The following is a 16,340-nucleotide window of genomic DNA, read 5'->3' as shown; positions in this document are numbered from 1 at the left end:
TAATCTAATATGGGTATGTATGGCTCTAATAATGAATAAAAAAAAAAACTGCCGCACCCGGGTGTTACGCCATGACTTCACAAAACAAACCATAGAGTTGCGCTCTTCTATATGCAATAAACGACTTTTTTTTTTATTGCCCTTGTAGGCAGACGAGCACACGACCCACCTGATGGTGAGTGGTTACCGTCGCCCATGGACCTCAGCAATGCCAGGAACAGAGACAAGCCGCTGCCTACAAGTCGTGTAGAGCGCGCAGTGTTACCTTCATCAACAAGGGCTCCCGGTCCCGCTGGAAGGCCAGGTCCCGCAGCAGGAAGTAGCGGTGCTGGTGCAGCTTGTGCGCCTGCATGGCGGCGGCGGCGTCCTCGAGCGCGGTCCAGCGGCACTCGTCCCGGAGCCGCCGCGCCGCCGCCGCCAGCTTCTCGTTCCTCCACGAGTCGGCCCGGGACAGGATCGGGTGGGAGGCGCGGACCCTCGCCTCGGCCGCCGCAAGACCCGCCTCGATCTTTTTGCGGACGCCTTCTTCGGCTCTAAATAAATAAGCTGTCATTATCATTTGAAACTTAACATGTAAGATATCAATGTAGTTTCCGACAAAATTAGCGATAATCAACGACATTATGATTCAAGTTAATTTTAGTGATGGATACTGATATTAAAAATGTGAGCGTTTGTATGTTTGTAAAACTCGGATATGAAAGAAAATTTCATATAAAAACAATTTATAATCTGGACAATTAAGATTTAACAATCGATTGACTTATTTTGGGGGTTATATGTAACGTTATTTTAGATTTTAGACGAGTGAGTAGTACCTGTGCAGCGCGAGATGCGCCCGCAGCTGCGCCACCAGCAGCTCGGGCAGGCCGGGGCCCAGCGCCCGCAGCGCGTCGCTGGCCCGCACGGCGCCGCACACGCGCGACACGTACTCGCGCATGCCGCACTCGCGCACCGCCTGCCGGCCACTCGCTACACACGGGCCCACGTGGGGTCCTCTTATAGGGGGCGCGGGGCGGGCCTCGGGAAAACCTCGCCTGGGCTTTCAAAAGCCTCTGGCTCGGGGGCCCTTGTGCATATATAGCACGACCCTCCACCCCCTACCCCCCAACCGGAACTCATCGCTGCGTTCGCGGCAATAACAGGGAGCTTGGAAATTTGTATCTTTTTCCTTTGTTTGATTTTTATTACAGGATACTTTTACGACCTTCATCGTAGAAGACATTCGTGAACATGAATTAAATAGGTATTTTTTCATTGGGTTTTTTTCTACCTAAGCTAATGGTCTTGACCATTTCAGCGTAACTTTAACTAGTAGGTGAGCTCACGGGGCTCAAATCTGACGTTGTTGCTAACACGAACCCTAGTAAGAGTAGTGCTCCGCAGAATCTACCACCGGATCAGAAACGTGACCTAATGAGATGATCCGGCGAGAAACTCATTGGGCTGTGTCTATGGGTTAATTTACTCGTCGAACCCTTCGTCGCTAGCGACGGGTTCGACGAGAACGTTGACCGGTGCTTGAGGTACCTAAAAGCACCATTAGTGGATCGGGAAGATCCGTAATGGCGTGTTTAGGGCGACGTCGACTGTTTACCATTCCGTCTGCAGGATCGGGAATGCCTCTCCATCTTTTTTTTATGATTGAGTGTTTACTGGTGGCCCGGAGGCCTTTCCAGTTTCACAAGGACAGGACGCGCCTCCGTCTTGGGGGCCCTTGTACATATATCTCAAGGTGTGTGGCGCATTTACGTTGTAGATGTCTATGGGCTTCAGTAACCACTTAACATCAGGTGGGCTGTGAGCTCGTCCACACACAGCAATAAAAAAATATATATATATAGCACAACCCCCTCCCCTACCCCCTGCCGGAACTCATCACAGCGTTCGCGGCAGAAACAGGTAAAAATTGTATCTGAGTGCAGGATTTGCGATAGGAGCGTACTGGACGTCTTATCCTTTCTCGTATGTCGTATCACTCTTGTCAGAGCGGTCGTAGTCGTCATCCAGCATCATTGTTGTGGGCAGATGTTATGCGCCTCACGAGCAATCGCCACTTATCCTTTAGTTAGGGAGTTGTAATTTTCGTTACGAACTTGGACACTTGCTGCGAAGTGGGTCGTGAGGTCATTGACCGACCTAGCGCAATAAAGAGGTATATGAAATCGTTAATTAGTTGCTTAGAAGAGGCCGATGACTAACCTCCTCGATATCCTTCAGGGGCATCTTCTCCCGCGCGAGATGGGCGGCCTGTTGTTCCCGGAAGTGCAGGAACCAGCCGCGGGCCTCGCGCTCCAGCACGGCCTGCAGCGGACCCAGGGCACTCCTCATCACCTCGCGACGGTACAGACGCAGGTCAACCTGCATCCCATATACTTATTTATTATTATCAAGTAACAAAATACTAGTCCTATTAAAATTGAGTGTAAACAGAAGGGCGTATCAAAAAAAAAAAAAAAACTTTTTTCTCGGAACCAAGCTCAAAAATTTCGTTTAGATGCCAAAATAGGCCTCTAAAAATAGGAGACCTTAATATAAATATTGGAAATGTCCGCTTCGCACTTTTCGATTTCCCATAAGAATAACACAGGAAAAAAGTTAATTTCAGTTAATTTAAGTTCACGATTTGCCTTTGTGTTAACGCACCTATGTTTTAATGTATTTTATTGATGGTATGTTTGTTTAAAAAGATAATGTGTACGTAAAGAAAATCCTTCATTATTTAAAACTTTTTAGTTTAAAAAAAATCTAGTCAGTCAGGGTAATTTGAGTGAAGTCTGTCATTGAGTAAAAGAGTTAAATTTTGTATAATTTATTAATACTGTTTAATTTTTAATATAAATTTTAAAAGGGATTAGGGGCTTTAAATGTTGTTTTCTTATTACTAGAGGTCCCGCAGTAGTCGAAATTCGACTATAATTAATTGGAATTGTAAGTTTTTACCCTATTATGATTGTATTTTATACTTCTATAATCACAAATTTCGCCAAGACTACACTATAAAAAATATTAACAAAGACAAACAATATTTAATCTATTCTCAATTTGACAACAGACGTCAAGAACAAAAGTTTGACAATAAATAGTATGCATGCGTGTGTGCATCAAATACATGGTATGTAGTGTGTGTAATGTTTTCTTTATTGATTTAATGTACCTTTTATGCATTATTTTAAAAAATATTAGCATTGTGCACTTCTTCTCTATATTCTCTATAAGTGTGGAAAATTTCATACTTCTCCGTCTGCGCAATTTTCGTAAAAAGGGATACAAAGTTTTTGCTTCACGTATTAATATATAGATATCCCAGAAAACACAATTAAGTCTTTTATTGTTTATTCATTCTCAAATATTGCATATAAATTATATGTATATTATGGGGGGCCCCGGGGGAGGTGCGTGGGGGGGACGGTACCTGCGTGTGTTGGGGCGTGGTGTAGAGCGTGGGGACGGGCGGGGGGCAGCGGGGGGCGCACTTCTCTGCGGCGGCGCGGCGTAAGGCTCGCCACACCCAGCCCGCCAACGCCGTCACGTCCTCCTGTTGCTCCGGCTGACCGAACACACGTACCACATGTTAACACCATCACGAAGCAGAAGTCACTTTTTTTATTGCTTAAATGGGTGGACGAGCTCACAGCCCACCTGGTGTTAAGTGGTTACTGGAGCCCATAGACATCTACAACGTAAAAGTGCCACCCACCTTGAGATATAAGTTCTAAGGTCTCAGTATAGTTACACCATAGTACCGATGGTGTCCCCAAATTATCCCCTTAGTCTATACGTTATCCAGCACAGCGGTAGGATTAGATGAAACGGCCACCCCCAAGCGGGTTCACGGCATGGTATATAAGCGAGCAGTACGCAAATAAATCCGAATTTCGATATTATTACACAATACCATTGACCGAGAAATTCGTTCGTAAACTCCTTTTTTATTTTTTTATTGCTTAATTAGGTGGACGAGCTCTAGGCCCACCTGGTGTTAAGTGGTTTCCGGGACCCATAGACATCTATAACGCAAATGCCGCCATCTTGAGACATGAGTTCTAAGGTCTCGCTTTTAACAGTGCAACTGTTGCCCCGCCCTTCAAACCGAAACGCATTACTGCTTCAGGGCAGAAAGAGGTGGTGGTATCAACCCGTGGGGACTCACATGACGTCCTACCACCAGTAATTACGCAAATTATAATTTTGCGGGTTTGATTTTTATAGCAGGATGTTATTCCTTCACCGTGGAAATCAATCGTGAACATTGTTAAGTACGTATTTCATGGAAAAAATTGGTACAAGAGCAATAAATAAAAAGTCAAAGTAAAATAATTTAAAGCACCCATGTTAATTGTCGACTTTCTTATTATATTTTATTACTTTACGTCGATCTGTATTTTTGGAATAAGATAATAGTAATCTCTGTAGTCCAACGGAGGATCCATCCGTTTGATATTTTTATGTTAAATAATTCAGGGTAATTATAACTGTACCTTGCATATCAACTCTGCCACCAGATATCGTGATCTTTCCTCGCGTATCTTCTTATCGAGATCCCGGGCCTCCATTGATGGCATCCCAATGGCCAGATCCAATAACCTGCAAATGGAATGTTCATTTTTATAGCCACAAATGGCTACGCGACTTTACGGTCGACATCGTAAGCAGTACCGAATGGTATCAGCCACACCGAGGATACGAAGGAGCGATAAAATCAATTTTATTTTAAGATTCTTTATTCCCTTCCGAATCAAGACAATAAACTCTCATTGAAATAACGATCATTTTTTATTTATTTTTTATTGCCCACCTGATGTTAATTGGTTACCATCGTTCAAGGACGTCAGTAATGCCAGGGGCAGAGCCAAGCTGCTACCCACCATTAAGTACTCTCCACAAGCCTCGTTTGAAGAAGGACATGTCACAGCGCTCGGGAAACACCGTGGATGGGAGCTCATTCCAAAGCCGGATGGTACGTGGCAGAAAAGATCTTTGGAAACGCACTGTCGATGAACGCAGCGGTTCCAGATAATATTGATGCACTCTGCTTCAGTGGCCGGAGGTGTGATGATAAAAAGGAGATAAGGGGATCATCTCGAAAATTCCTCAGAGCATTCCCCATGGAACATACGGTACAAAACACAGAGAGAACCGCAGTCCCTCCGTAGATCCAGAAGTTCCAAGCGATCCGCTCTTATTCCGATCTTATTTATAAAACTTTAAAGATGACATTGGCCCGTAACAGAGGTGGGCATGATGGTTGTGATTTGCTCAGAACTCAAGAAACATATTCAAAATTTTTCATCAGAATAAAACTTATTCCTACTCTTTTCATAAGGTAAACGAAGCGATTCTATTGGTTCTTAACAAACACATCCCTAGCTACCTATCCTCGCATATCTTTGATGGAAACCCAGCCTTACTGACCTGTGCAAGCCGGCCAGAAGCGATTTGATCCCCGCTCGTACAGAAAGCGGTTCATCTTTGACAAGTCGGTCCCTGGCGACTACCACGATCAGCGCCAACGCCCTCGCCACGTGTCGGTAGAGTTCCTCTTGGGCTCGGACCTTACCGCGCTGCAACCAGCCCGCCACTCGCCACACGTGCGTTTGACCAGGAAAGTGACGGGAAGGTACTTCGAACTCTCTACAAGGAAGATATCACTTGAAGTGTTTTAAACTGTTTTTTTATCTTTTGTCAATTTGGAAAGAAGGAGAGGATCGATTTTCAATCGTTAACAAAACGACAGTCATATTTTTAATACGTGAAGCAAAAACTTTGTACCCCTTTTTACGAAAATTGCGCAGACGGAGAAGTATGAAATTTCTCACACTTAGAATATAGAGGAGTGCAGAAAGCTATTTTTTTTTTAAATTATGCATTAATAATACATTAAATTAATAAAAAAAACATTACACACACTACCATGTATTTGACATACACACTACACACACATATATACCCTTTGTTTATTGTCAAACTATTGTTATTACTTAAAGTCTGTGGTCAAATTGAGAATAGGTTAATAGGTATTGTTTATCTTTATATTTATTTGTCTATAGTGGAGTCGAAATCTGTGATTATAGAAGTATAATAAATCTTTGACAATAGAACCTTAATAATGTTCAATATAATTTCAATTCATTATAGTCGAATTTCGACACCTAGTATTTTTAGTTAGACAATGTTTCCCAAAAGTAAAATTTCGCGTCAGAAAAGTATTTCCGCGTTCGACTATTAATAATACTTCTAATGTAAAATTAATTGTTCTAACAATCTAAATCTCAATCTTCGCATTTAATGTACAATGAAAATAGTCTTTAAATTTAATTTAATTTTAGTCTTATTGTCATGGTCTCAAATCATTTAAAAATTTTAAACCATAGTTTTGGGCTGCGGTAAACCAACTCCAACAATAATAAATTTAAATTTATAACCAAAAATGCGCTTTATTAAAGCCATTAAAGCCAGTCAAAGATTAATTCATCATCATCATTCTTTCCTATTACTCTCTGCTGGGGCGTAGGGCCCGATTTTTTTATTCCTACCTATGCTGATAGCCTTGAGAGGCTATTTCAGCTTCGCCCTAACGTTTGTAGGTGAGCTCACGGGGCTCAAACCTGACTACGATGCTAACACGAACCCTAGCAAGAGCCGTGCTTTGCAGAATCTACACCGGGTCGGAAACGCGATCCACTGAGAAGATCCGGCGAGAAACTCAGTGGGCTGTGTCTGAGAGTTAATTTACTCGTCGAGCCCTTCGTCGCAAGCGACGGGTTCGACGAGAGCGGTGACCGGTGCTTGAAGTACCTAAAAGCACCGTTAGTGGATCGGGAGGATTCGAGATGACGTGTTTTGGGCGACTAGGGCTCGAATCAAATTTTTCCATTTATAACGGTCTTGGGCAGATAACTAATTTAACATTTTTTCCAGGTAATAAAATGAATGAATTCAGACTGATCGATTAACATGTGTGCAAATAATTTGAATGATACAAGTCAAGCTACTATTAAAGGCATTAATTAAAAACACGATATTTTTCAGCTCCAGTAATTATTTCTAGAGACGCTAACAGAAAAGAATTCACACAGTTTAACAAAACAAAAAACAAAACTAACATGTGTACACCAAATGTTCATGTTATAATGTGTTTTTTAACATCAATATGACTTACATATTAATAAATTTGTATGAATAAAAACTAAGCATGCCCGTGTTGAGCGCGCATATGAAGTAGACGGTAGTAGGTTTGAAGACTCCACAAGAACTATTTAACGAGGGGTGAACGGCTATTTGGTTTAAGCGACATTTACTAGTGGTAGGACCTCTTGTGAGTCCGCGCGGGTAGGTATCACCACCCTGCCTATTTCTGCCGTGAAGCAGTAATGCGTTTCGGTTTGAAGGGTGGGGCAGCCGTTGTAACTATACTTGAGACCTTAGAACTTATATCACAAGGTGGGTGGCGCATTAACGTTGTAGATGTCTATGGGCTTCAGGAACCACTTAACACTAGGTATGCTGTAAGCTCGTCCCATCTAAGCAATAAAGAAATAAAAAAGCGACATTTGCTTAATACGTAATATGTATCTTTGTAATTAAAGGCGCGTTTTATTTGATATTAGCATCAACGGTTCGATGTTTTTAATTGAACTTCATTTAAGTTTACTCCATTCAAATAGCTGAAGAAGTTTTTTGTTATGATATTTTTTCCAAATTTTTTAATTAAATAGCTCTCCTGTAAAGTTGCTAAAATGTCGCTTAAACCAAATAGCATTCCTCATCCCCGAGTCGTATTCTTCACGTCTAAGGGTCGTGACCATCTCCTCCCATTATTATTCTCTGGATGATGTTTCATCATTCTTTTTTTTTATTGCTTAATGGGTGGACGAGGCCACAGCCCACCTGGTGTTAAGTAGTTATTGGAGCCCCTAGACATTTACAACGTAAACGCGGCACCCACCTTTTGAGATATAAGTTTTAAGATCTCAGTATCGTTACAACGGCTGCCCTACCCTTCAAACCGAAACGCATTACTGCTTCACGGCAGAAATAGGCAAATACCCGCGCGGACTCATAAGAGGTCCTACCGCCAGTAATTACGCAAATTATAATTTTGCGGGTTTGATTTTTATTACACGATGTTATTCCTTCACCGTGGAAGTCAATCGTGAACATTTGTTGAGTACATATTTCATTAGAAAAATTGGTACCCGCCTGGGATTCGAACACTGGTGCATCGCTTAACACGAATGCACCAGACGTCTTATCCTTTAGGCCACGACAACTTCAAATCATCCTCCAGAAAAAATAGAAATAAATAATAATAAATAATAGCCTTACACCCCTCGATTTTTTTTTTGCAGTCTTATGTTACATATGATACATGAGTAGACGTAAGCTGTTAAGTTAGTTGCAATGGGTTGCAAATCAGGAGGGTACTGAACCATTTCGTCTTTTCTATTTTGTATATATAAACTAGCCGTACTCGCCCGTTTCGCTGGACGGCTGGCTGGCATTTAAAATTAACATTATTATTTATTATCATTATTATTATCCTATCCATTAAGTACATGTATTTTCTACATGGATACCAAGTTTCAAGTCAATCGAATGTATGGTTCAGTAGTTATAATGGAACATCCGTAAAAACCACTGTAGATTTATATATTAGTATAGATTACACACACTTAAACCTTCTTATATTTATAGAAACTGGACTAAGTACGTGCCGAGACTTCGATCTTTGGGTTCTTTTGTCATTGCAGGTCCTATAATTCTCATGTCCAAAAATTAATCATCTGCATGAATCCTACTATAACGTTTGGTGGACAAAAGCCACTTTCACATCTCAATTTACATTCAATCCAAAGACTTGCACGATCATTGAAAGTCCAATGTGACTTTACAATTGAAAAGAAAAAGAAACGACAGGCAGGAAGTGGCTTATAAACTAAGCTCTGTATAGAAAACATAATTGATAAAATATTATAAAACTTATGACATAAGTGATAAGGTGTAAGTTTGCGTGTTCAATGTGCAAAGACCAATATTATTTTAATGTAAGGTCATCTGTTTGAAAACATTAATTGAAGTTAATTTACAGCATAGGGGTGAGAGGATTTGTTCTTAACAAGCTTAACACTTAATGTTTCTTATAGTCAAAAAAGCTGGTTTTTTTACATTCTTTCTATTTCAGATCTTTTTTTATTGCCCTTGTAGGCAGACGAGCATACGGCCCACCTGATAGTGAGTGGTTACCGTCGCCTATGGACTTCAGCAATGCCAGGGGCAGAGCCAAGCCCCTGCCTACCGGCTTGCCTATCTTGTATGGCATACTTTTTTTATACGCCGCCATCCTTGATATAGTTTATCTTAATATCATTATAAAACAGTATTAATAATACATCTGTATTTGAAGATGTTTTAATAAATACTAGTGAAATCTTGTCTAATTGTATCAAAATAAAGAACCTTATTACAATCCCACAAAATGGTTTACTAACATAGGTCAGTCAACCAACATACATACAAGGGCGGGATGATAAGTAACTAGCCTAACAATAAAACACTTGACTTTTCGTGATAAAATTAATTTTATTTTTCGACATAGTCTCCGTGAACCTCCACGCACTTATTCCAACTTCGTTCTAAAGCAGTAATGCCTTCCATACAATGATATCTTTCGAGGCCTGCAAAATACTCCTCTACAGTGGCTATGACTTCATCATTTGTGGCAAATTTCTGTCCACCCAAAAAAGATTTGAGCTTAGGGAATAAGTGGAAGTCTGATTGCGCTAAATCAGGCGAATAAGGTGGGTGGGGCAGCAAATCATACTTCAATTCGGTGATTTTTGCCATAGCTTTAACACATGTGTGAACCCTGGCGTTGTCTTGGTGGAAGATGTTTTTTTTTTTCGCCAAACCTGGTCGTTTTTGCTGAATACACTGATGAAAATTATCTAGAAGATTAGCGTAGTATTCTCCATTAATCGTTTGACCTTTAGATAGGTAATCTATCATCAAGATCCCACCTGCATCCCAAAAGACGGAAGCCATCACTTTTTCAGCCGACTTTACAGCCATGGCTTTTTTGCATCGCGATTGCGTCCACTGTTTTGATTGAATTTTTGATTCCGGCGTGTAATAATGAACCCATGTTTCATCTGTCGTTACAAATCGACGTAAAAATCGGCTTTATTACTCTGAAACGGTCTAGACATTCTTTTGAGTTTTGCACCCGAATCCATTTTTGATCGTGCGTAAGCAATCGCGGCACCCAACGGGCCGATGACTTTTTCATATTTAATTCCTCACTTAGGATATGATGTACACGTTCTTTTGAGATACCTGTAGTGTAAGCTGTTTCAGATAACTTCAATCGTCGATCTGTTAAAACCATATCATGTTCTTTCACGACCATTTCCGGAGTCGTGACGCTTTTTGGACGTCCGGGGCGGGCTTCATCTTGGACACATGTACGACCGCGCTTAAACTCAGCACCCCAGTTTTTTACTGTGGCATAAGAAGGAGCACATTCACCCAAAACATTATTTAACTCGCCATAGTCTATCTTTCCCCTTCATGCCCTTCATATGAAGAAACTTTATCACCGCTCTTTGTTGAATTTTATCCATTTTGAAAACACTTGACGAAATATATTTTCAAATGACAAAAAATCAATAAAATTTTCACGCCACCAAATTCACACAGGTGGCCAGAGATACGAACTCAAAAAGGACATATATATATTTTTAATTTTAAGTTTTTAAATAGTAGAAGGCTAGTTACTTATCATCCCGCCCTCGTATATTGATTTTTATTTACATAATTATATACAGATAAACACAACTCTAAATACAAATTGTTATTTTTTTTCTGTTTGTTTAGTTAATTGAGTATTATGCATGCACTATGTAGATTTTAAAGAATTTATTGATTTATAACAACTTTGATAACTTATATTAACTACCTCACATGAGAGGGATATGGTATATAGCATATTTGTTCTCTACAAGTGCAACTAACATTGGTTCTTGTGGCGTGCAGCCAACGCAAGATATTTGACAGACGCCTGAATCTCACTTACGACATTTTCGTTTTCGTCGTTATACCTAACACTCACTGCCCTCCAGGTAATTGTAGGTATAACGACGACGAAAGGAACATCTTCCACCGAGCAGGTGCTATTGCTTGGCAGACCGACTGTTCGAATGTTGTTGTTCGGAACTTGTATATATGCAAGCTTATCTTGAAAATGTCGTAAGCGAGATTCAGACATCTATCAAATATCTTGCGTTGTATGATGGCTACCCGCCACAGTTCTTATTCTAACTACATAAGTTATTTATTTCAATGTTTATACAAATTAAGACAGCGAACACATCATATTAAAATGTAACTTGTATACTCTTCGCATTAAATAACTGAGAACTAGACTTCAGATCCCAAGGTACATGCATAGTGACATTTGAGTCGTCTATTATCAAAGGTGGCAATCTGTGCATTTGGACAAAAAAATGTTATTGATATGTCAATACAGATTGGTTTGAATATAATTGTCTCCTTCAAAGAATACGGTTCAAAACCTGCATTAAATAAAGGTTAATAGTTGACCTGTTTTTTATCTAAGATTTCGTTCCGAAGAGTTTTGTGACTGCCAATGGAATATAAAGTCAATAATTCGTTTTTCTGATTTACCAATCATTGTCCAAAAGTCACATTGCCGGCTTTGATAATAGTCAACTCATTTACAGTAAATCTCTATGGGCTACTAGAGCCAATTAGGTGGAGCTCATTCACCTGGGTATGTAATAAATAATTAAATTTAGACATATACATAATATTTGTAACAAGACATAAATACACACCTGTATATGTTTTATTTATAAAAAAATATATGTATGAGAATATTAGGCTTAACTTACCCTTTCTCCCTAATAGATTGTAGTTGTTTGGGCGACAGAGGTTGCGGTTCCGGTCCAGCATCTAGAGCAGCTGCATCCACCTCATCGCAAGGAGGTGGAATAATGATGTCACATGGACGGTTACCGGGACCAAACCGTGTTGGAGGTAATACTGGATAGCACAATGAAAAACTAAAACACAGTGCTTGCATAATATGTCAATCAGAGTACAGAGTAATAACTCGTTAAGTGACAAATCCATCAAGAGCTACAAGTTCTCAACGACCTTCGAGTAAAATTCTCTAAGAAAGGAATTTAATGTTTTAGCACCAGTGTACATGGTGCACATTGCAGTCACTCATCCTTATCAACACTTTTTAGTGGTTAATGGATTAGATCCTATTACCCTTACACACTAAACTAGACTGTGTTTTTTGTACTTAGTAGCAACAGGCTGTGCCTGTTTGCTGACATCCACTAATAACAGTAACCACTCAACATCAGAAGGTCTGTATGCTCATCTGATAACAGCTGTTACTTAATTGGTCAATATTGGAATGCATCAACTTAATGAGACAGTAATTGATAGCAATAAAATTAGGGACCTAAACAAAGAAATACATTTCTTTGGATTAAACAATGTTTTTTTTTTTTTTTTTATGATTGAAGGATTACTGGTGGCCCGGAGGCCTTTCCAGTTTCACCAGGACAGGTGGGCGAGCAAAGGCTCAGCCAGGAGGGGTGGGATTTGCTAACAGCTACCCGAGCGCCTCCGAAGGAGACCTAACAGCTCAAGAGCAGCTGCTTCGCGAATGAATCTACTACCGGATCGGAATCGCGACCCGCTGAGAAGACCCGGCGAGAAACTCAGCGAGCTGATTCATGGGTTAGGTTGCACGGCGAACTCTTTGTCGAGTTCGACGAGTACGGTTACCGAGGTCCCTAAGCCTGCTCCTAGAGCTGAAGGCGTCTAGTGCGAAGGTTATTGGATCTGATGGATCCGTAAGGACGTGTCTAGGGCGTCGACGGTGACTGGCTCCTGCATGATCAGGATTCGGGGAGTAGTCAGCGGCGGCTACGATAAGGCGATTATCATGACGCATAGCCTTATCGAAGTACCGTTCCGACGCTGACTTCATGTATTTCTAAACAATGAATGATTATATTCAATGTATGATTATATTCAATGTATGATTATATTCAATGTAGATTATATTGTGTACTAGATATTTTTTTTAATTTAAATTAAAATTAAAATAGTTTAGTTTTTTGCTAAATAACAAAATAATGACAAAACGATAAATTTTCAATAAATTATCATTTACTAATAATTTAAATTTATAATTTACTATTATATTATTATTTACTAATAATCTATGTTATCAAACAATCATGGATAGTCATACAGTTTTACAAATTTAAATAATTATAGTTACTTACCAATGGGAAAAGTTTTCCAGTGATACAAGAATTCTTCGGCTACCTGTTTGATGTTATTAACCAGCTGCTCAACCTCCGGTGGGGCTCCAACTAACTGCACATCGAAGCGCAGAGGTTCGCGCTCCGGTGCCGGCGTATCCAACACTAAAGAGTTCGGCCGCGTTGCTCGATCTCCTGACATCATCAGTTTCTTCCTCTTTAATCACACTGCTCGTCTCGTTTCCATAATAATATCACTGTGGGCGTAGTGATCACTTAACACTGAAAACCGACCTCTTGGTCTTTTATTGTTTCAAATATTTACATTAATTTAAGCCTGTTTCAGCTATTAACCGTATTAGAGGTATATCCGACCGTCGGAATTTTTATTTTGAACCGACCACCTTATGCTATACAAGTATCATTTTATGATTTCGATACATAAAAATGCAAGACAAAACGAAAAATTGGACAAAATTATTTTTGACCTAGCCGACCACAGAACACTATTACTTCTAGTAGCCGACACCTACAAAACTTAATAAAACATAGATTACATATAACTGACTACTGTCAAACACTAGTACCTACTACCTACAATTGTAGTAGTTTTATTTTTCCAAATGGAAAGGCAAAAGTATTGTTAAGTACCATACAGCCTAATCTTTTTTTTTTTATGAAAATTAAATATGATACTATGAAATGAAATGAGGTTGATTAATATGAAACATCTCCATAAAAACCAAGCGTAAACTTGTAATAAGTCTTGTGTTTTCTATTTTCGTATATGGGGCAGAGACATGGACTCTGAAGAGGGCTGATCGAAGTCGGATCGACGCGTTTGAGATGTGATGCTGGAGGAAAATGCTGCGGATCCCCTGGACGGCACATCGGACAAACGCATCAATCCTGGAAGAACTAGGTGTGTCCTTAAGACTCTCCACCATTTGCCTACGTAGGATTTTAGAGTTTTTCGGTCACGTTGCGAGGGAAAAGGGTGACAATCTCGAAAAACTTCTCATCACCGGCAAAGTGGAAGGAAAGAGGCCTAGGGGGCGTAGTCCCATGCGCTGGTTCGATCAGATTAAGACGGCTTTGGAATTCAGCATCAATGTCGCTATCCACTGCGCCGAGGACAGAAGTGAATGGAGGAACATAGTCCTAACAAAAGTGCTCAGTAAAGGTCACGACCCTCAGAACTTTTTTTTTTTTTTTTTTTATAACAACTAAGAGGCAAACGAGCAAGACGGGTCACCTGATGGTAAGTGATTCACCGCCGCCCACGGTCACCAGCGTTTACGCCAGTGCGTTGCCTACCCTTCAGATAAGAATATGCTCTTTTCTTGAATAACCCAATGTCGCAGTTGTTGGGGAAGACCGCTGATGGCAACGAATTCCAGAGATTTACTGTGCGTGGCAGAAAACTGTTTTTAAAACGCATTGTAGTGGAACGCCAACCATCCAGATGGTGCGGATGATAGTTCCGGCGAGACGATCGGTTGCGAAAATCAGCGGCTTCTATTAAATTGAACAACTCCTCGGAACACTCCCCATTGTAAATTCTGTAAAGTATGCATAGGGAAGATAAATCCCTACGCAGTGCCAAAGGATCTAGCCGATCGGCAAGTACAGGATCGTCGACAATCCGAGATGCCCTACGTTGGATTCGGTCAAAGGGAGATAGCTGATAACCCGAAGCCCCGGCCCAAAGGTGGCAACAATACTCCATGTGAGGCCGCACCTGCGCTTTATACAGGTTAAGGCGGTGAGCCGGCTTGAAGTACTGTTTGGCTCTGTTGAGTACTCCGAGTTTTTGGAGGCCATTTTAGCCTTGCTCTCCAAATGACCGCCAAACTGGACAACACTCGAAATGTCTACGCCCAGAATGCCCATGTTCGGCTTGGCACAAAGGTGAGTGTTTCCGAAGAGTGGCGATGCGACAAAGGGGGCTTTTTTAGCGGTGAACGCGCAAACTTGAGTCTTAGAAGGGTTAAACAGGACTAGATTTAGTCCCCCCCAATCGGAAATCTTCACAAGGGATGATTCGATTTCAGACACAAGTTTGTTCCGACACTCATCGACGTGATCCCGAGAGATATTGCTGCGGCCGAAATGCAGTGCATCCACGGTACTGTCATCCGCATAGCAATGAATGCCACTGGTATGCAACAAATCATTGATATGCAGAATGAACAATGTCGGGGATAAGACGCAGCCTTGGGGAACACCAGCATTTACGGTCCGGGGGTCCGAGCATGAGCCGTCTACGACGACTTTAACTCTCCGTTCCGCAAGGAAACTGCCGATCCACCTACAAAGTCTCTCAGGAAGCCCATAGGAAGGAAGCTTCGATAGTAAGGCTTTATGCCAAACCCGATCGAAGGCTTTCGCAATGTCCAAACTAACGCCTAGTGCCTCACCCCTACTCTCAACCGCCTGCGCCCAACGGTGAGTTAGTAAAGCCAAAAGATCACCAGCTGATCGGCCTTTGCGGAAGCCATATTGGCGGTCGCTGATCAGCTGGTGCTCTTCCAGGTAGCCCATGAGCTGGCGGTTGATTATGGATTCCATAATTTTGGAGAGTAAGGAGGTGATAGCGATAGGCCTGTAGTTGGACGGATCTGAGCGGTCGCCTTTTTTAGGGATCGGGTGTACTAGAGCCGTCTTCCATGAATGTGGGACAACGCCGAGGACATAAGAGTGTCTGAATAAGCGCGTTAAAACCGGTGCCAGCTCTGGAGCACACACCTTCAGCACAATAGGAGATATTCCATCGGGCCCACTCGACTTGTTGACATCCAGGGAGAATAGTGCTTTCCGCACAGTACACTGTGTGAAGCGGACGTCCGCCATTGTGGTTTCACACCTCGGGATGGTAGGAGGAGTGTTCCCCCTGTCATCAAGAGTCGAGTTTTCCGCAAAGATAGAGCCAAGAAGATCGGCTTTCTCCCTTGCGGAATAGGCCAATGAACCATCCTCCCCGCGCAAAGGTGGAAGCGTCGACCGACAGAAATTACCCTGGACAGCCTT

The 16,340-nt window shown here is 41.4% G+C and overlaps 1 protein-coding gene and 1 long non-coding RNA gene across 3 annotated transcripts in view; one reads left to right on the top strand and one right to left on the bottom strand.

Annotated features, from left to right (window-relative positions):
- The window catches only part of LOC101743057 (uncharacterized), a 31,413-nt gene extending 17,543 nt beyond the window's left edge, over positions 1 to 13,870 (bottom strand). The window contains exons 1-9 of one of the 2 annotated variants that reach the window (XM_038016788.2): positions 13,665 to 13,870; positions 13,332 to 13,592; positions 11,913 to 12,063; positions 5,416 to 5,634; positions 4,482 to 4,587; positions 3,416 to 3,550; positions 2,203 to 2,361; positions 819 to 958; positions 266 to 533 (exon numbers count right to left, since the gene is read on the bottom strand). In XM_038016788.2, coding sequence (XP_037872716.1) covers positions 266 to 533; positions 819 to 958; positions 2,203 to 2,361; positions 3,416 to 3,550; positions 4,482 to 4,587; positions 5,416 to 5,634; positions 11,913 to 12,063; positions 13,332 to 13,515 — 1,362 coding nt within the window. In that variant the 5' untranslated portion in view covers positions 13,516 to 13,592; positions 13,665 to 13,870. Of the gene's footprint in view, positions 1 to 265; positions 534 to 818; positions 959 to 2,202; positions 2,362 to 3,415; positions 3,551 to 4,481; positions 4,588 to 5,415; positions 5,635 to 11,912; positions 12,064 to 13,331 lie in introns of both variants that reach the window. The other variant, XM_038016789.2, reaches the window with a different exon arrangement.
- Positions 2,359 to 4,766, top strand: LOC134200412 (uncharacterized). The gene is made up of 2 exons (XR_009975318.1): positions 2,359 to 2,931; positions 4,506 to 4,766. It is a non-coding gene; the product is annotated as an uncharacterized LOC134200412 (long non-coding RNA).
- Positions 13,871 to 16,340: the final 2,470 nt, after the last annotated feature.

The sequence above is a fragment of the Bombyx mori genome, chromosome 17 (genome assembly GCF_030269925.1).
Source record: "Bombyx mori chromosome 17, ASM3026992v2".
Classification (NCBI taxonomy): domain Eukaryota; kingdom Metazoa; phylum Arthropoda; class Insecta; order Lepidoptera; family Bombycidae; genus Bombyx; species Bombyx mori.
Note: the sequence above shows the minus strand (reverse complement) of the source record. Positions and strands in the feature narration are given on the sequence as shown.